This window comes from Octodon degus, unplaced genomic scaffold, assembly GCF_000260255.1.
Source record: "Octodon degus isolate 3935 unplaced genomic scaffold, OctDeg1.0 scaffold00008, whole genome shotgun sequence".
Taxonomy (NCBI): domain Eukaryota; kingdom Metazoa; phylum Chordata; class Mammalia; order Rodentia; family Octodontidae; genus Octodon; species Octodon degus.
In genome coordinates, this window is record NW_004524584.1 from 1,149,382 (window position 1) to 1,171,140 (window position 21,759).

General features: G+C 43.2%; 1 protein-coding gene across 5 annotated transcripts in view; it reads left to right on the forward strand.

Annotated features, from left to right (window-relative positions):
- The window catches only part of Nmnat3 (nicotinamide nucleotide adenylyltransferase 3), a 121,966-nt gene that overhangs the window by 47,097 nt on the left and 53,110 nt on the right, over positions 1–21,759 (forward strand). The window contains exons 1-2 of one of the 5 annotated variants that reach the window (XM_023706848.1): positions 6,719–6,792; positions 13,837–13,988. In XM_023706848.1, the coding sequence (XP_023562616.1) occupies positions 6,764–6,792; positions 13,837–13,988 (181 nt within the window). In that variant the 5' untranslated portion in view covers positions 6,719–6,763. The other 4 variants (XM_023706844.1, XM_023706858.1, XM_023706861.1 and 1 more) reach the window with 4 other exon arrangements.

Here is a 21,759-nt window from a genome sequence, read left to right on the forward strand (position 1 = left end):
ATGAATAGAGGGATTTGTTCTAATGGTGTTTGTAAATAGGATCTCAAGTCCGCATCTTGTACAGCAATTAACCACTAAGAAGAATGTATGCAGTGTGTTAGTTATTGAAACTGTCGTAGCGATTTGATTTGAAACTGTCTCATTGCTGTTTATCAGTAGAATTATAAAAAATAAATAGTCAAAAAAAGAAAAAAAATTAAAAAAAAAAACAATGGCAGTTTGTTCTTAGCTCAATAAAGAAGAAAAGACTGGGTGCTTGGTTTGTAATTTCCAAGGTAAATTATATTATGTGCAGTTGGCCAGTGTGGCTCTGAACGTGATTGTGTTCTGCCCAAGGAAATTCTCAAGCACTCACCTTCCCCTGAGCTTCCAGGCTCTGGCCTGCATCCTCCTCTGCTGTGATGCACTGTGGCACACTAGTCTTTCCTGCAGAGTGTGGCCAAGTTTCCACCTCCCTGTGTTTCAGGGTCCCCCTAGTGTCCTCCTACACCTTCGAGGAACTTGGTGGGAAGGGAAGCTTGTTTTCTTTTGGGGTAAGTAAATAAACAAGCAAGCTAAAAAAAAACAAAAACAAAAAAACAAAAAGGAGTCTTTGTTAGAATTTTTTGTTTCATTGTAGAGCTGTTACTAAAATTCAGTGTTAGGTGATCTGGCTGAATTATAGAAACTAGGCTGATAGTAGCACAGAAGAGACAGCTGTCACCCTGTATTCCTCGGCAGTGTTTCCCTCTTTATTAGAATCTTACCAATTCACCTTGGGAGGAACAGAGCCTGCAAAGCTTCCTGGAGGAAGTAGACTATAATCATCTCAGTTATCCACTAGGCATAATGAGATAAAAGTGATCACACCCTCATAGCAGGTTGCAAAGTGTTTGGCAGAGCAGACATGTGGGAGGGGTTTGAAAGTAATGAAGCCAGGAAAACAGGCACTGAGCAGGTTATAAGGGGTTATACATGTCATGCTAGTGGATTTCAACACTATCCATAAGGCAAAAGGCCAAGAGGCAGATAAAGCAGGGAACCACATGTTCATACTAAAAGATCCCTGGAGCAACAGTGGAGAGGATGGACTGAGGGGAGGTGAGACAGGATAGGAGATAGGTGAAGAGTAGATTCAGGCCCAGTTGGGAGATAACGAACCCCAGCCCCAGGACTGTGGTGTTGGATGCTGAGATGGATAGTGGAGATGTTGCAGAGGTAGGACTGATAGGCTCTGGAGAGCAGGGAGTGGAAAGAGCCCCGTGAGCCAGAAGGTTTGTGGTTCTGGCACTAGAAGGGCCACGGTGCCATCCCCAGGAGTCATGAAGTTGTTTCTGCTTTCTGTCCACTCAGGGAAGCTGCAGGCTACAGACAGTATAGGAGAGGATTGCTTTTTCTAATACTCAAATGCAGCGTACTACCCACTGCTGGTCTGGAGCAGAGCCACTGTGCACAAGGCCCCAAGCAGAGGCCAGAGGAGGACAAACAAATTCAAAGGATTCCTCTGAATTGAGAATCAGGAATCAAGATCCTAGCATGGAGCTCACCCAAGTCAGGGACCCAATTTATGGGATGAGAGGAAACTTTAAATTCAGAAGGGGCAAAGCCATACATTTATACGCACAAGCTAAGTAAGGCAATGATCCTGAGAACTATCAGCATGTTGTTGAAACTAGCAGTTTCTTGGTGGGATTCTCACTCTGACTATATATGCTAACACCTGTGAACTGAGTGACTGCACTGAAGATAGTAATGTGTAATAGTGGGGTCATGCTTGGAATGCCTGTCATTCTGGTCTTCTAAATATGTACTGCTTGTAATGACATTCTAAGTATGGCCAGACTGTATCTCAAGTAAATGTTTTTTTGCTTGCTTGTTTGTTTGCTTGCTTTTTTAAAAAAGTGGGGTTATAAATGAAAAAAAGAGAAAAGAGGAAAAAAAATGTCACAGGACTGTCTTGCTACAATGATGTATATGGTTAGATTTCTAAATTTTTGTGTAAAAGTGTGTAATTGTTTATTCATTTTTTTTATTTTTTATTTTTTCATATTCTGTAGAGACTTAAAATTTGGCATATCAATATTTGATGAAAAATACATGTTCTATCTTATGCCTAAGATGTTTGCTATTCAGACAGATAGTGAGGTTAAACCCAACTGCATATGTTGTAGGGTAATAATAAGCTTTTCTTCTGAAGGGTTAACAATCTAAGTTTGCAGACCAAAAATTAGAGAAAAAGAAGGGCTGCAAGGACAGCCAACATTTTGGCCCTAGCCTTTCAAGGTCAGTGAGGACTCAGGACATAGGAGAACCTATACTGTAATATCATGTAACTCAGTTGTGTCCCAAATTTTCTGATCAAGGAGATTATGGGGCCACAGAGGAAAGTGGTGAATGATATATAGTGTACCTAAGGACCATCACCTAGAGAGAAAAAATTATCTCAGCCTTTCACAGAGAGCAAATTGGTCAAGCAATGGCTGTGAGGCTGACACTGACAACGGATCTACAAAGTGAGGTACAGGGTTTTGGGATAAGTCCTGAGGGGACTTGCCTGACCTTATCAGATACAAAAGTTACATTTCTTGATGTATAGGTCTTGTTTTATCTTGATCTTATCCATCCAGCAGAAAAGTATAGAAATGAGGTATGAAAAGTGAAGCCATGTTAATATGCAGAGCTGTGGAAGGCTCAAGTCAACAGATTCGGACATTGCCAGTCTTGTGGTTAATCCACTACTATTATGTACTACTGGACTATATTGGAATATTTTGCTGAATTCATGTACCTATAATATTTCGATGGCAATGGAATATCCATCTCTGACAAAGCTAAACATAAAAAGGGGATACAAATGAAGGACAATTTTGTATCTATATATACAAAATTGTTAGGATAGATACATAGTTACTTTCTCTTAATCCAATAAGAAGAAAGATTTGTACTAATAGTGTTTGGACAGGATATCCTGTTGGCATCTTGAGCTATGAATGACTACTACAAAGACAACAATATGCAGTGTATTAATTGTTGTAACTCTCCTACCAACGTGTTTTGAAACTGTCTCATTGCATATTTTTTTCTCAATAAAATTAATAAAAAATTAAAAAATCAGAAGGAAGCTGATACCATAGCTGGGAGGCAGAAACTTTCAATGGAGTAGTATCACACTGGGTAAACCAGGACAGGCCCAGTGCTGAAGACAAGAATGGGAGGGGAAGCGACAAGCCAGTGGCTCTGCATTTTGATCTGGGAGTGTTTCTTCCACAGCTATTTACATCTGTGTTAGCCTCAGTCCTGCTGTGAAGTTCCTGTTGCTCCCTGGCTTCCCTTTTAATCTACTTTTCGTTTTAGCCTTGGCCCTTCAAAGTGGATATCCCTTCCCTGCTGCCTTAGGCTCCATAGGCTCCATGACCACGAGGAAGAGACCAGGGTCCCAGAAATCTGGAAGCATGAGTGTAGCACATTTATGAGGAACATGTGTGGGAGTCTTCGTTGGGGTAGGGGCTGCCAGCCCTCATCGCCTGCTCCTCTCTGGGACCAGCACTGTACACTGCTGCTGTGACCTCCAGTGACTGTGTGCGCTTGGACCACAGCACTGTCCTGCCTCCAGTGCACCCTGAGATTAAACATCAGCAGTTCTTTCATACTGTGAGGTGGCCTTTGGGTAAATGGGGGACTAAGCAAGAATTTATTTTTCTTCCTTTCAAAAAAATAATTAGTACAATAAAGACAGTGGAATCCTACAGTACAGGGTTCTCATTAGCAGTAGAAAGGGAAGACCTTCTCTGGGAAATATTGGCCATCCTGGGAGGCTGACGGGATTGAAGGTGATGTGCAGTAAGGAGGAATGAGGTGATATTTGTCCAGTTGTAATCATGGGCAACTAACGAATGGAGGAATCTTTTTCAAGAAAGTAGAGACAGCCAGACAGGGCTGTTAGAGAGTGACTTATGCTTTGAACATAGGGAAAGGAAGGGAGAACCTCCTGAGAGTCATCCCCTGGTGCCCTCATGGATCAGTTCCTGTAACCTTGATGAAAATTCTTTTCGAAGCTTAGGATGGCTGGTAAACTCACCTGGGCAAGCACAGCTATTCACGGAATGTTTCCAGCCTTCCACCTTGGACTGCACTTTGTAGCTCACTGTGGTAAATGGGCGAGTCTGTGAAAGTAACATGTGCAGATTTGGGAACGAGTGTAACATTGCTACCAGGGTCCGCCCAGAGCCATCCTTTTCTTTGCTACAGTGATAGGTAGTGGTTAGTCCATTTTCTTTAGTTCCTGGTTAAGCAACAAAAATGACAGAGCAGAGCTCCTAACCACCATGGCATGGATATGAAATATAAACATTAAATCCACTTTTACTGTTGTAAACCACCAAGATCATGGGGTTATTAATTCAGCTCGCCCAGTACTTCTGACTGATAGTGCGGTCATTCAAGGTCACCCAGTGAGTACTTACGTGTGCTGGCTTTGCTGCCAGGTCTGTCTAGCTTGTTACCCAGATGGTGTCAAGTGGACATCTGTGGACCTGTATAAGCATGATCAGTCCTAAGGCTGTATGTTTAGATTAGGGCATCATCTACACAAATGGGATAGGAGGTAGAAGGAATAAGGGTTGAGGCTGTGGGTTTTCAGGGGGGCTTTCTTATTCTTTCTCCTCCCAGAAAGAATAAGAGACAGCCACCTCCACATGTCCTTCCAATAAGTTGGACCTCACCGCAGACTCTGATAATCCAGAGATGTTGGCCTGAGCTTGGTGACAGCTGCACAATCATAACATTGCTAAAAACTTCATAAACTCTGATGCCTGGAAATAGCCCAAGTGACTTGAGGTTTCGCTCACTTGTAAATGTGTGAGTATTGTGTCCACAAATTGCAAATTGAGTAACTCAATTTTGAGGCGCAGCTGTTATTTGGAACAGACCCATCTAGGAATGCAAGCTCCTTGCAAAAATGATTGTGCTTCATTTTGTCAAGTATCAGAAAACCATTAAACTGCCAAGCCATATGGCAAATGCCCACTCGAAGCAGAGTGTGACAACACACCACAATGAATCTGTTTGGGGGGAGTGCATACAGGACAGAGTCTGAGTTTTGTGATCTACAGAAAAGCAGATTTGCTGCTGCACATTGCAGGCTTCCAGAGCCCTGAGTAAGGATATTTTTTTTCTTCCATGAAAAATTCATGTAAAAAATTAAGTTATGGTAGATTTTTTTTCCCTTAGGTGTATTTTCCATTTCAAACAATATGCATTTAAGGTACTACATATAAAATAGATTTAACTAGGGCAATATAAACTTCCAAAAGTTTAAGTATTTTTTCATGTATTTATATTCTGCTTCAATAAGCATTCATTAGATGTCAGTATATAAGTTAGAATTAGGTTCAGCTGTATATCATAGAAAACAATGGTGGCTTAGAAGCGTTCCAGTAACTTTCTCCTAGGTATACCTGGGGACAGGCCAGCCAGCAGTGGCATGGCAGCTTCTTATAGTGTACTCTGTGTCAAACGTAAATTTGCCTTGTCCTCAGCATCGATGTTGTGCCGTGGTCCAGTCATCTCATTCTAGGCAGAAGGGTGGGAAAGGGAGAAAGACATGCCTTTTCTCTTCAAGGAGAATTCCCAGAAGTGTCACCTCCCACTCAGTCCACAGCTCACTGGTAAGAGCAGGAACAGGTTTGATTTCTCCCTCCCCCACCAAGGCACTAGCACTGTCCTGGAAAGTTGTGATTTTATTTACTTGGCCTTCCTCACAGCAGACCCCAGACACCTTTCATCTCTTACCTACCCCTTCTTCTACTTGCTTTTATCCTAGTCGACCAATTGGCCATGATTAAGGGGATATTTATTGCTCATCCTCAGAAGATGCTACTTCTACCACAATGACTTGAAACTACCTGTCCCTCACTTCCTCAATATTGACTCTTACGCATGTCCAGAGACAAGTGATGCCCAGAACTGAGCTGCAACAGTGGAGTGTGAGGTTGGCCTTCCTCAGGAGGTGACAGTAACATCTCCCGGGTCTGGGGTGCATGACCTGTCTGACAGTGGGAGGATGCTGAGTGAGTGCCCAGAGCTTGCCAGGTTTTGATCATGGGTGACAAGGAAAATGGTGGGGATCTTTTCAAACATGGCGAACAAGCATCAGGAAGCAGGTGTGGGGAATAGTGGGTTTTATTTTCAACATAATGAAAGGAAAGTGAAGGGAGATAAGATTTCTGGAGAACTCCCTGTAGGCCACTTCCTGCACTGTGCAGGGGCATCAGCTCAGTAACTCTCATGAGGACTCCAAGAGACAAACATAATTGTCTCATTTTCCATGGGGCTCACTGAGGCCTGAAGAAGGTGACCAGACCTTTTACCGGGATGCAAGCACAAATCCTTCCCTTCTAGGTGTTGGGAGAATGAGCCTTGACTTGTGAGGGCTTTTTGAGCACAATGCCAAGCTTATCACTCCGCTTCCTGCCACAGGTGAAGTCAACCCCAGCCTTACGAGTGTGGCGTGCAAGGCGCTCCTTCCATGCCTCCTGCTCCCTCAAATCTTGTGAAAGTTCTTGCAGCTGACGAGCCGGCTGCCGGCCTTCTTGGAAGTCACCTAATTAGGATGAGTGCTTAATTGGTATGTCTGCGTCCTCTACGGGTGGCTGGCGGAGGAGCTTCACAGTGACACAAAGGCTCGTTCTGCTTTTGTTCTTAGCAGCATTGTGTGCCCATAGCAACAACGGGCAAACCCAGTGAAGTTGAAAAAGTACCAGAGTTTGAGCAAAGGTTGACCACCATGAAGAAGTGGACACACTCGATGCACAGGTAGAAATGATTACCCTGGGTCCTGAAAAATGTGGTGGCCAACCCCACAGACACAAACTGGAGCTCTTATTTTCCTGGAGATGAAGAGTCTGGTCAAGGGATGGTCTGTGTGTTGAAAGATGCCTGCAGACTCTGTTTCCATTCTGCCATCACCTTTATGTCTATAATAAACAGAGATGTTTGCAACCCCGTTCCGGCATCTGGCCTGTTACAGGCGCTTAGTGCAGGGAAAGGTAAATTGACTTCCTCCCAAGCAATGAGTGTCCGCAGGTTACATATGCTGTGAGGGCGCCTTGCCTTCCTGACTCACCTTCCTTTCTGCATCTCTGTGATGGTCTGTAATGAAGGAGCCCTGGTGGGGGCACACTGAGACCGAAAGAGAGCATGTGGGCATTGGCCATACTGCACTAACTGCAAATGAGGGGCAGTGTGAGCAGAGCAAAGGCCTCCTTCAGGGAGCCGCGAGCACCGACCTTCCCCGGGAAGAAGGGCTGAGACAGCTGGAGCCGTCCTATGGTTCCCTGCTATGCTCTCCTGGGAGCACAAATCTGAGTCAGGCAGGCTCCAGGTTAAATTCTTCAGAGACTACCCTTACCTAGGAGAAAATGTAAGTGCCATGGTCCCTGGAGCCTGCAGTGTCTTCGCTCCTCAGCCTCTTGCGTCAGCTCATCCCTGCAGTGTGCCACCCTCATCGCATCCATTTCCCACCCTCAGCTGCTTTGTCACTGCAGTTCCCAGGCCACGCAGAGCTGCTCCCTGAGCCTCACTTGGGCTTCCTTGCCCTCCTGGCCTTCTCAGTTCCTGCCCCCCTCCCACTGCAGCTCAAAGGCTGCTCTGGGTCACTGGCCCTGGATGCTCTGACAAACCAGCACATGCTTAGTGGCGTGAAGCAGGATCCTCTCTGTGCCATGGGAAGAGGCACAGTAAAAAGCAATGGCAGATCTGTGGTTGGTGAGAAGCAAGTGACATAGTGTGTAACAACAATACAACATTGGAGCATGGTGGGAGAGGAGGACAGGGGCTAAATATTCCAGGGAGAAAAACCTTGAGTTGTTCGGCAGATAGGAAGTGAGCTGTAAGGCTGGGGACGGCCGGTGTCCCTTGTGGAGGCCCTGCAGATGCCATGTCCTTGCCTGGCCTGGCATTTGGAGGCCTGCCGCATTGCTTGGTGCAGGCCCTTCTGGCACCTTCTCCCCTCTGCCTGCTGCTTCATCAGTGTACCATGTCGCTGTCTGCTGACTGTCCTGCCACCCCAGACAGGAACTTTTATGATGGGACTCAATGAGCCAGGATACCCTCCCCATTTCAAGACCTTTGTATAATCACACCTGCAGCTCTTGTACCATGCACCATAACATAAGCACAGATGGCCATGGCCTTCTGGGTGCTGGTATTCTGCCTCTCACAAAGAGGTGTTAAGCTTTGGGCCTTGCCCTGTGGCAATTCTGTGATGAATTACCCTTTGGCAATTCTGCAGGTGACTAGCAGCTGTGTGAGGACAGGGGCCACATCCCATTTGCCTTCCCTGGCACCCTAGTACCCAGTAGCAGGCCTGACCATTAGCAGATGTTACTTAATAATAAACAGCTGCCCAGTGGCTCCAGGAAAGCAGGGCAGTGTCAAAGGTGTGGCCACGGTGCACACACTGGGCAATCTCTGGAAACTTCCACTGTTGTCTCTTCAGAGGAGCAGGCCAGCGCCCGTGAAGGGGGATCTGCACGGAGCTGGCTGGATCTGCATTGGTGCCACAGCAACCATCAGCTTTGCAGTTCTCCAGGGTGAGGGAGCGACCTGGACTCAGTGTGCAGGAGACTGTGCAGCCCTGCTGAGGTGAGCCTGGCACCGGGGATGGCGCTGTGGCGTCAGCTGTCTGCTTTGGTGCCAGTCTGAGTCAGGTGCAGGGGCTTGGTGGGATGGGCCTTCAGTGCCCAGGGAAATGTAGAGGCCAGGTTCTGTCCCTGGAAGGCCCAGGTACATGAAACAGGACCACAGAGAGGAGATAGCCATGTGACAGAAACACCTGACAGAGACAGGCACTCACCCTGACATTTTCTCAACACCTAGGTTGTGCTAGACACAGTCATAGGAGGTGAGGGGACAGGGAGGAATCGTATCAGGAACCTACCTGTTAGGATTTTCCTTCAACTTGGGGGACAGGCACAGCATAAAAATCAATGGCAGTTCTGGGGTTGATGAGAAGAAAGCAGTCCTGTGTAACAGGGCAGCATTAGCATGGTGGGAAAGGCTAAATAGCCCAAGGAGAAAACTGAAGGTGGATTGCAGGCTGGTGGGGTGAGGGAGGCATTTTGTGACCATGTCCACAGAGGAGAGCAGAGGAGATAGATGGAATGTTGGGTAGCTGACTGGTAAGTTGGGTGGTGTAAGGTGGAGAGGCAGGACAGCCCAGGGGCGGCCCGGGAGAGCTTTGTCTCCAGTGTAATAGGAAGGAAATTCCAGGAAGAGATTCTCAACTTGTTAAATCCTTCAGCAGTGATTATTGCCCATTCTGTGGGCCTCCGTTAAATGCTCATTGATAAGCCACCAATCGCAGTCCCCCGTACTTTCTCATCTTGCTAGACATTATTAGATGGTTTATCATGCACATCTTGCCTCGTGTCTGGTGAAGTTTGAGCTCATACCCAAATTCCGTTTTTTCTCCTGGTAGACCCTTGGGGTGAGTCCGTTACAGCCCTAGCTTTGTGTTTCTCTGCTTTTGTGTGGGAGAGCACAGAGTGGAGTCAGCTGAAGTACACAGAGGGCGGCGGTGGGCACTGCCCTCGTCACTGAGCCTGCACTGTGCATGTGCTGGTTCTCCAGCCTGACATGTGACTGGGAAGGACTGAAAGCAAAGTGAGACACATAACAGGTCATTTTGTCTTCTCAGCATCACACTTCACTGCCACTGATGCCACCATTCAAACATCCAAATGTATAGTTTGTGGAAACTTTTGGGAAAATGGATCACAACCCCAGGTTACCTGAGGTGCTTCAGTTCCAAGTTTCTGTAGCTCTAAACATTTAGATTTTTGTCAAAATGAAATAGAACATTGAAAGACTTCAAAATACTTGTGAAAAACAGCCACCTTCTTCAATGCACTCTGCAGGGGGCTGCTCCTGTGAATAGCTCCACAGAGCTGGCAAATAACATCTCCGTAAACCCCTCCACCCCCACTCCAGGAAGAAGCTAGCATCTCCTGCTCTGCTTTCAGCAGCAGGAGGGGGTGTTACTGCTGCCTCGAATGGAGCTGGGAGCACTGCTGCTAAGCCTAGGCTGAGCGCCTACTTTCCCCACTGTAGCTCAGGATACTCCACAACAACTTCTCTGCATTAGGCCCCTCCTCTACCAGAAGGCAGGGCTACGGGCCAGCTGGCCAGTGCCCTGCTTTAGCCTCCACTGAGCCCTGCCTTGGGCCAGGCTGTACTTACAGTTGAAATCTCAGCACAGAAATCCCACCGTCGTAATCTTACCACATGGCTCACTGGCTGGGGTGTAGGAAACACACAATGAGCTTTTTTTTTTTAACAACAGACAGTGGTATGTGACTTACTAGAGACAAATCAGCTGACCTAAGGTGGGTATCACAGATGCCATCCCAGCAGCCTTCTATATGCTCAGCTCCATATCCTGACCTCTGTGCCAGCCACTGCAGATTAACTAATCCAATGCCCACCCCCCTTTCTCTTGACATTTCTTACTGGAGGAGCTTGAAGGCTACATACCTGACTGTCAGCCTCCCTTGTGGATCTGGCCGGTGAGACAAAAGCAGAATCTACAGCACAGCTTCTGAAATAGGGTTGAGCTCTGATTACGAGGGGCAACCAGTCTAGTAGAGCTACCTGCTTGCTCCTTTGGTATGCAGTGACTGAGGTCTGGTGGCTGAAGCTGGAGCAGTAATCCTGTGACTGTGGGGTAAATTCCGAGCTCTCAGCCCATGATGCAGTCGCCAGCTGTCTACCACTACGCTTTTTGTTATGTGAGGAACAAATGGACTCTGAGCCCTGCTGTTGTACTTCTGGTACTTAAAAGCAATTGCATCCTAACCGATACAGAACCCACAGGCGGTCAATAAATAGTGATTGAATCATGAAAAGTGTGATCATCTGAGTTAAGTCTTAACAGATCAGGATGTTCTGGGAGGGGAAACCAAAAGAACACATGTGGAAGCTCAACACAGGAGGCCGGCTTAGCTCACGAAGAAAACACTGACGAGTCTTCAGTGTAGCTGCTATCTAAAGTAGGAGGCAGTCAGTGGCTAGAGACGAGCCTGGAGCACAGAAAACAGAGATGAAGTTAGAACATTTTTTAAACAGGCACGGTGGTGCACTTCAAAGGTTAAGGCAGAAGGCTCACAAGTTCAGGCTTAGCCTAGACAACTTAGTAACTGAATGAGACTCTGTCTCAATATAATACAAAATTTATAAACGAAACATACCACAGCGATATATGTGTACCCATGTCTACAGCAGCACATTTTGTCAGAGCTAAATCTTGGAAACAACTCAAATGCCCATCAACTGAGGAATGAGTAAAAAGATGTGGTGTTTTTACACAATGAAAATCTTGAGGCTTTTCTAGGTAAATGGATGCAACTAGAGACCATACCTATAAGTGAAATAAATCAGACCTTCATACATAAACATCATATTGTCTCACTATATAAGAACCTGAAAGAGTAAATAAAATCTGAAAGACATAATACATACTCTGAAAGGGAAAAAAAATCTGCTCGAAGGGAAGGAAAAATTGGGATGAGAGAAAGGAAAGAATGAAGGAAGGGAAAAAATAGGTATGCATACATACAGGATAGCTTGGATAGTTGCAATGCTGATTTCTGCTGGTCTATTGAAAGCAGCAGTTAATGCTTATTTTTTTCTCCTTTTTAATTTTTTATAACTTTTTTGACCAATTTTACATGTTTATATCTGATAATCTGAACAACTAATTTGAAGACAACAATGTGCAATATAATGGTTGGGGAATTCTGATTATTTTTTTCTGTATCATTTCTAATCCTTTTGTAAAAATATTTTTTATTCTCTTAAAAAAAAAAAAAGAGGCTGGGAAGATAGCTCGGCGGTCTAAGTGCCTGCCTAGCAAGCGCCAAGGACCTGGGTTCAATCCCCAATATCACATTCCGGGCTGGCCCCATAACTCACGTCGTGCCATGCCAGCCAATGAAACCAGGCATGGTGGCACATGCCTGTAATCTCAGCGCTGTGGAGACTGAAACAAGAGGATTACTGTGAGTCTGAGCTGTGTAGTGAGACCCTGTACCAAATAAAAAGATTTTTTTAAAAAACTAGGGCTGAGAGTATAGTTCAGTACAAAGGCCCTGGGTTCAGCACTACCTTAGTTACAGAGGAAGTCCCTGATTTCAGGCCTGCAAACTCTCTGTTACCTCCAAACAGCACATATGCAGCCAAGAGCCCCCTGGCGGTGAGCATAAGAGAGAGAATAAATGTGTTCCTTTTGCTGGCCACTGTGTTAGTTACCTATTGCTGTGTGGCGAATTATCCCACATTGCAGCATCTTAAAACAGCCCATTTATTATTTGCATCTATTATGTCAGCATATTTCACACTTTCTGTGGGTCAGGTATCCAGGCAGAGCAAACTGTCCCTCTGGCTCAGCCTCAACCAGCTGCGACCAGGACTCACAGGGCCACTGCCTCACCTGAAAACGTGATCCCCGGAAGGTCTGCTTCCGTACTCACACACAGTTGTCAGCCAGTTCAGGCCCCCCTGGCTTTGGCCAGCAAGGCCTCCCTCCGTCCTATGCCCCATAGGCCTCTCTAAGGGCAGCTCACAGCTTGGCAGTTGGTTTATTTAGTGTGAGAGAGAAAGAGTTGAGCCATATTGTGTGTAGCTTTATCTCAGAGGTGAAATCCCAACACTTAGTGTTCATTGGAAGCAGGTTATTAGGTGAAGTCCAAAATGAAGGGGAAGATGACAGGTGACCACTACATGGTGAGGGTTGCAGGACGCCATCTTAAAGCTGCCTACCACAAATGTGCTATCTCCTTCTCCCTTGTCAGGGTCATTTCACAGGTGATGAAACTGAGGCTCAGAGAAGGGCTGCGACTTGCCCCAGAAACCACAGCCACCAAAGAGCAGAAGTACACATCAGAGCCGCTGGTCCTCAGTGCAGCTCTTCCCCACCACCTCCAGGGGGTGTGCAAGAGCATCTCATGGGGACTGCAAACCCAAATGAGAGTAGGCTCACTGAGGGCTCTGCTCCCAGGTGAAGGACAGTGGATAAAATCAGAATAAGGCTTGTTATCTAAATAGTCCTGTAATTGTGTAAGCTACCCAATTCCAATCGTTGTGTAGTTGTGTAAGAAAATGTCTTTGTTTTTAGGAAACACATGCTGAAGTATTTAGAGGTAAGGAGGTATCATGTCTACCACTCAGGCTCAGATGCTTTAGGGAAAATTACCTGTAGGCATTTATAGGGAGGTGTGTGTGTGTGTGTATGTGTTTGTAGGAAGAATGGTGAATGGTCAAGAAAGTGTGGTTAAATGTTAACATTTGGAGAATATGTGTAAAGAGTATATTGTAATTCCCTGTACATGCTTTTTGTAACTTTTACATGTCTAAAATTATTTCACAATGAAAGACTTTTCAAAAGCGGTCTCCTCTGAGAGCAACCGGGTGAGTTCTGTGTGGCCCATCAGAGGCGATGAGATGGGAGTCTTGCAGACTCCTTTTGAGCCCATGCTAACTCATTAAAGCCCAGGAAGGATACAGAGTTTAAGAGTAGAACATGGGCTCTGAGGTCTGCTGAATTCCAGTCCTGGCCAAGAAGGTTCTAAGGTCACTACTTGGGGTTGTTGAGAGGATTTGACAAAAAAGACACATACCTTGAGATAGCACTTAGCATAGTCCCTGGCCCACGGTGAGCTTTCTGTCAACGCCTTTGTTCATATGGCCTCTGTGGTCATTTTCCAATTGAGGTGTAGGGAGTGAGCAACATGAGGCTTAGAGACACCAATCTGGACAGCTGCCTCAGAGCCAGCTCCCTGACATGAGTTTTTCTCCTCACAGAGGCAGGGTGGCCACTGCAGGGGATGTGGATGTGCCTGGCAAGATGAAGACCCGAATACCTGTGGTGCTTCTGGCCTGTGGCTCCTTCAACCCCATCACCAACATGCACCTGCGCTTGTTTGAGGTAGCAAGAGACCATCTGCACCAAACAGGTTAGTCAGGGCGCTGAGGCCAGCAGACTGGGTGGGTGGGCCTCGGGCTGTGCCGGCCGCTGCTCTCATCACCAGCTTCAAAACTATCTGGCTGATGTATTTATCGTGAAGTGTGTGGCATAGATCCCTCCATCACATGCAGAGGGTGGATGCCCTCTAGCTCTCTGATACCTGCAAGTCCTGTCCCCGGCCCCAGATGCCTCTTCTCCCTGCCCACCTCCCACTGTCTGTGAAGACTGAAGACACCAGGCCATTCATGGAGCCGGCCTCCATCGGGCCTGCAGCGCCCCACATGTTTACCTTCACAGCCAGGTGAGTAGGTATCTCGCACCTGTGAAAGCTCTGCACCGCCTCAGCAGGTAAGCAAGTGTTTGATGATGGCGATTTTGACATTTTCACATTTTGAAGAATAGACTTCAGGCTGTCATAAGTGAGTGATCTTCCACATGGAGCATTTACAATACTTACAGCCTGACTTGCCCAGAAATATTTAACTAGCTAGAAATATGTAATCAGGGAATGTTTCATTCACCCTGATGCTCTGTTTCTTCATTAAGGGAGCAAAACAGTATTTAGAACCTGTATGATTATTTCTAAGGAATATAAGTTATCTATACTGTATGTTGATGTCAGATTATTTATGAAAATTTTTCCCTAGTAGGAATTTATTTATTTTATGTATTCATGACTATCTTGTATATAATTCAAAAAAATTTTCCCTTAAGGGCATTGTTTTTACATCAGAATCAATTTATATTTACATTTATAGTGAAAGAAGTGTTTCAGCAAATGTAAATCATTCCCTCAGAGAAGTCACATGTGTTAATTATTTTAAAGGAAATGCACTTGTTTACAAAACTTCTTTTTAATTATTGAAAAAGAAAATATCTATTCTTAATAAATAGCCTCTTATAAAAATAGAGAATTGTTATAAATCCAAGTAATACAGTTAAATGCATTCACTGGATAATAGTAGGCAACATGCTTTAAAAAAGTAATATAAATAGTCAGTAAACCTGGGGTTAGACACCTCACATCAATGGCCCAGTGACAATGTAAATAAAAGCATGACAGATGCCACAAGGCTGTACACACCATGAGGGCAGCTGCTGTAGCTGCCTGCACTCCACAGAATCACCACTGTCTGTCACTGGCTGACAGTAACCATCAGTCACAAGAGATAGTGGTGTTAAACTTAGAGACTGGTGGGAATGAAAGACTGACTGACAGACGTCAGTGCTGCTAGAAGGGGGATGAGCCAGCCACACTCACCTGCTGGTGATGATAAGATAAATGATGAAACATTTTTAGAAGGCAGTTTGATGTTCTGTGACAAAAGGTTTTGAATCTGTAGCCACACTCATAATGAGGGGAAAAAATCAATCAACAGAAACCAGACCAGAACTGACAAAGGATGACACAGTTGTTAGAATCAGCAAAGCGGTGAATACTTACAGTTAGGCACCATATGTTCAAAAAGTTAAGTAGAGACACAGAAAGCTTAAAAAGGACCCAAATCAAACTTCTAGAGATGTGAACTATGAAGTGTGAGATGAAAAATATATTGGGTATTTTGGACAGATTGGACATTACAGGAAAAAGTTAGTGAACATGAAGATAAGACCAACTATTTCAAATGGCGTACAGAAGAAAAAATTGTAAAACAAACAAAAAAAAATTGGTGCTATGTGAGAACTTTAGATAACTTTATATATGGGTCAGTGGAATCCAATAGGAAAAACAAAAGGAAAGTGAGAAAATTTTTTGAAGGAAGAATGACTAAAATTTTTGCAGAGTTGATGAAAATGACCCCCTGATCCAAGCTCAACAAACTCAGACCACGAGAAGCACGAAGAAACAACATCAAAGCACGTGGTAATCAAGTTTCTCAAAAACCTACAATACAACAAAAATCTCAAAACCAACCATCAAAAAACAAATGTAAGGATGACAGCAGATTTCTGGTTCCTGCCTTCACCAGAACTCTGAATTACCATCTTCAAGGAACTGAAAGCAATGTGTCAACCTAGAAATCTATATGAGTTCTATAGAGAAAATGTCTTCTATCAAGTGAAGTATCTTCTGTTCAGTAAAACAAAGTCACTCAGGCTGGCCAAATAGCTCAGCAAATTAAAGCACCTGCAAGCAGGCGCAGGGGCCAGGCGTTTGATCCCCAAGCCTGCTGTGCTGGCCCCACCCCCAGGGTGCACTGAGATGGCAATTGAGGCTGGGCATGATGACGCACACCTGTAATCCCAGCTCTTGGGAGGCTGTAAATAGGCAGATCACTACAAGTCCGATCTAGTAGTAAGGCCCTGAACACCCTGTAGACCCTTTCTTAAAATGCAGGGAAAAAAAGTCAATCAAAAACAAAAGCAAAGCAAACAGAGGGCAATTTTAAAATGTACAGTTGGATTATGTTTGAATTATGAAGTTTTCTTCAGATATGATAAGCCATGGTATTCTGGCTGCTCAACATTAAAAAAAGGCGAAACTATTTTTATGGAAACAAGAGTTGAATGAAGTCCCTGTCATCAACCTCCACTCGAAGACAAAAACACTAGTTCATTGAGGCAGAAGGAAAATGATGCCCAATAAAAATTTCGATCAACACAAGGGAATTAAGAGCCCAGAAAATGGTGAACACGTGGGTATCAGAGTATCATAAAAGCTTTTTCCTTATTATTTAAATTTATTTAAAAGATAATTGACAACTTAAGAATTATACTGTGGGATTGTAACACAGGTGGAAGTAAAATATATAGAAGAATAACATACTGGCTGGAAGGGTGAATGGTACTATACTATATGTAAAATGGCATAAAAATCACATGAAGGTCAACAGTGATAAGTTAAAGATACATATTATGAACCCTCAAATAACACAGCAAATAGTTACAGTTTATAAGCATGTAAAGGAAATTAAATAGATTCAGAATATACTCTACCAATTCAAAAGAAGGAAGAGGAAGGGGACTGGTGAGATGGCTCAGTGGAATAAGCACTTCCCTGGCAAGTGCAAGGGCCTGAGTTCAATCCCCAGTTCTGCCAAAAAAAAAAGAGGAAACAAAACAAGATGTGACAAATAGCCATTAAGATGTGAAGCTTCCTGCAAACTGTTCATGATCTTGTAAAGTGCAGTCTGATGACTTCAGTCAGTGGGGCTTGTCAGATGGGATGAAGTGAGCAAGATTTGGCCATGCTCCATGTCTCCTGGTCTGCTGGGAACATGTTCCGAGCCCACCAATGGATGCCCACAACCATAGGGAGACCCAAGCTCTCTGTGCTGTTTTCCCCTATGCATACATACCTATGATAAAGACTAATTCGTAAACTAGGAATAGCTAGAGGTTTACAACCACTCCTAGGAAGTGAAACAATTATAACAATACACTGTAACAAAAGTCATTTAAGATGTATGAATGGTTTCTTTCTTGAATTTTCCATTTAACATTTTCAGTTCACGGTAGACCTTGGGTAACTGAACTGTGGAAAGCAAAATTGCAGATAAGGAGGGGCTGAGTACAATCAGTATACTTTAAATATGAAAATAAAAATACATTAAAGAAAAAGAATAGAAGATCCATGCATGCTAACACTGATTAAAGGAAAGCTGGAGTCGCCTGTAAGACAAAGGAGATTTGGAGGAAAGAACTTTCCCAGGGATAAGGTCATTTCATAATTATAAACTCATGAACCTAGATTCAGAAATCTTGAACAATATTTCAAAACTAATCCAACAATACATAAAGATAATATTTTATCACCAGGTAAGATCCTCTTAGAGATCCAAGGATAACTTAACACTGAAAAGTTAATCATGCAATTCGATATATGAGCAAACTAAAAAAGAACAATGAGAAAGACAATTATCGAAATCCAGTGGGAGGATAAAACCTCAGCAGGATAGCAAGAGAAAAAGTTTAACACATGAAAAATCTTACAATATTGAAAGACTTCATATTTTACTTCCTAAGACAGGAACAAAATAGGAATGTTCGCCCTGGGCATGGTGGCACTCCCCTATAATCCCAGAAGTTGGGAGGGCAAGGTAGGAGGATTGCCATGAGCTCCAGGCCAGCCTGTGCCACAGAGTAACCAAGCCAACCTGTACTACAGAGGGAGACTTTATCTCAGCAAAAAAAAAATTAATCCTGATTATTTTTGTTCAGCATTGTTTTGGAAGTTCTAGCCAATAAAGTATGACAAGAAAAAGAAAAGCCATCAGATTGGATGGAAAAATGAAACTATGCTTGTAAATGAAATAATCATCTATAGAGAAAATTCACAGAAATCTTTTTTTAAAAGCTTCTAGAATTACTAGGCATAAGCTAGATATGATATATATATATATATATGTATAATTATATTTCTAGATACTAACAACAGAATGCTACAAGTTGAAATTTTCAATAATGCCATTTAAAGAGATGTAACTTAGGCATAAGTCCAACCAAGATGTTTAGGATTCTACAATAAAAACTATGAAACATTGCTGAGAAGAGTTAAAAACATCCTAACTCAAATGGAACAATATACTTTATTGGTGGGTGGGAAGACTCAGCCATGGTAAAGTTTTATTTCTCTCCAAATATATTGCTAGAGTAACTATAATTAAGTCCCAGCTGGATTTTGGTAAAGATTGGTAAATTATTTCTGTTACACAGAAATGAGTAAGACTAGAAGAGCTAAAATAACTTCGCAAAAATGCAGTATTCAGGGGTTAACGCTGAGTTCAAAACTAATTATGAAGCTACAATGCTCATGACAGTGTTGCATTAGTGTAAAGATAAGTAGACTAATGGAACAGAATAGATAGTACCAAATTTGAACCTCACTTACATAGACAACTAATTTTTGACAAAGGTGCAAAGCCAACACAGTACTGAAAAAAGTCTTTTTAACAAATGGCACTGAAATAACTAGATATTAATATGCAAAAATTTCAATCCATAGGTCATATGACATCATACATAATAATTAACTCTAAAGGAATCATAAACTTTATTGTAAACCCTAAAAGTATAAAACTTTTAGAAGAAAATGTGACCTTAGGTTAAGTAAAGGTTTCTTAGATAAAAAAAGAAAAGCATAATCCATACTGATTGGAGGGGCTGGGGAGATGGCTCAGTACAATAAGCGCTTGCCTGGCAAGTACAAGGGCCTGAGTTCAATCCCCAGTTCCGCCCAAAAAAAAAAAAAAAAAAAAAACTGATTGGCAAACAACTTTTAAGGTGGAATACATCAAAATTAAATGATGCTTTTCAAAAACAGTGAAGAGAATGAAAAGATAAACCATAGCCTGGTAGATAAGATTTTCAAAGCATAGATTTGATAAAAGACTGATATCTCTAATACTAAGGAATCTCCCAATGAAAGTGAAATGAATGAAAATGATTATCCCAATAAAAAATTGGCCAAGTACCTGAATGAACTTTTTACCAGTGAAGATGCATGAATACCATGCGCTAAAAATATAGTCAATAAGATTTGGTTAAGATCCCAGGGTAATACCACTGCACACCCTAAAGCCTAGCCAAGGGCATGTGGCAGTTGGAATCCTTATACACTACTCATGGGAGTGTAAATGGTACAGTGGCTATAAAAAGCAGTTTTTCAGTTTCTTAAAAAATAAATATAGGGGACCAGGATATAGCTCAGTGGCACAGGCACCTGCCAGGCAAGTGTAAGGTCCTGAGTTTGATCCGCAGTACCACAAAAAAAAAAAAAAAAAAAAAAAAAAAAAGTAAATGTACACCCTCTATGTGATTCAGCCATCCCATTTCTAGGTAATCGTAGAAGAGAAATGAAAGAATTATGCTCATGCAAAAACTTGTGTATGGGGGTGCCAGCGAGATAGCTCAGCAGATTAAGCACCTGCTTTGGCAAGCGCAGGGACCAGGGTTCGATTCCCGGTCCCACATGCCATGCCGACCCTGCCCCCAGGGCATGCTGAGCTGGTGAGTCCAGGTATAGTGGTGCACACCTGTAATCCCAGCTTAGGGAGGCTGAAAACAGGAGGATCACTAGGAGTCCAAGCTGCATACTGAGACCCTGTACCAAATAAATGGAAAAAAAAAAAAAAACTTGTGTATAAATGATTATAGCAGTTTTAACTACAATAACCCCAAACTGGAAACACACCAACATATGAGTAGGTAGGATCGTGACTCATGGAACAGTAGACCTATAGGGAACAATGAAAAGGGATGAGCCCACAACAGAGACATCAAAGTAATTCTGCCAAGTGAAAGAAGTCAGACAAAAAGGTTACACATATTCCATTTATGTATAAAGTTCTAGAAATACAATTTAATCAGTTACAGTAACAGATTAGGAGTTGGGGGCATGGGACTGGTGTGGCACAGGGGGTAATGGGAAAGTTTGGAAGTGGTGGATGTCATATTCTTCTTTTGCTTTCAAATATAAAAGCATGAAGGTTAAAGAAAGTGAGTCAACTATGTCAAAACCTATAAAATTATATGCCTTAGTGCAGTTTATTATACACCAATTATACAACAATTTAAAAATATCAAACATAAAAAATAAACAATTCCACAAGGTTGCTACATTTATGTATATAATGCAATAAATTCTTTAAGACAAATAACTCATAAAATAAATATCAAATAAATTAACAAATAAATACACAAGGAAGAGAAAATTGGAAGCCATAATTCATTAGGACCCAAAAGACATAGAAATCAAATATTATATTTAACCTTCCTTGAATATTTATTCAAAAAAATAAGCTATAAAAAATATTCATTAGGGAGTTGGATATTTAAGCCCAAGTAGACACTAAATGGCATTAAAGGATTGTTTTTAAATTAATTTTAAAATATATTGTTATGTGGTATGAAATCATCCTTGTCTTTTAAGAAAAACCGTTTGTGTCCTTTGTCTGTCTATCTATGGCTTAATCAATCAGTGTGTTGACTACTGCCCAACCATGACCTATCCAAAACCCCTCAGCTTGTGTATTTTGTCTCTATTGTGAGGCTCGTTGGGGAAGAGCCTGTCCTCTCCATTACAGAATGAGCTGAATTACAGACAGCTCCAGTACACCACATCAGGGATTTAGTTACATTGTTGTGTTTACAGGGTCTCCTTTATTAGGCTTCAAGCAAGGCTTTGGGATGACCTATGGAGGGCCCAGAGCCTTCCTGGTTTCCAAAGATCATGGTAACCACAGAATGCAGATATTTGACGAATACAATATATATATCACATATGATTCCCCTCACTTAGGAAATTAATACATAGAAGGGCCTTGGTCAAGTCTGACCTCGGCTGCCCTCTCGCTTTTATCCTCAGCCCTTCTTCTATGCAAAATACTTGGTCATTTTTGGAAGCCCAGGGTGGGTGCCTTGCCTGTGTCTCTGAGTATGACATATCAAGTGGCCGCCTTTTGGTGTCCCACAGGCACTTAGCACACTTTCTCCAGGCCAGGCACCATGGTTGGAAATAACAGCTGACACAATTGAAGCACATGCTCCAGAAGACTGACCACACAGCATCAGTGGAAACAACTTGTGGCCGCAGTGATTATGGCACTAAACACAAGGGAGGGACGTCTCCCGTCTCACAGTTGGAGCAGAGTCCTGGAGGAGGTGATGGCTGATGCCTGAAAAATGCAGAAGACTTGATTTAGAGGCCCAGTTAAATGCACATTCTGGGCAGAAAAAGCACAATGAAAACTTGTAGATGTAGAAGTTCATGCTCCAGATCATGTGAGACATGAGGCTAATGGGTATAGAGGACCTGGACT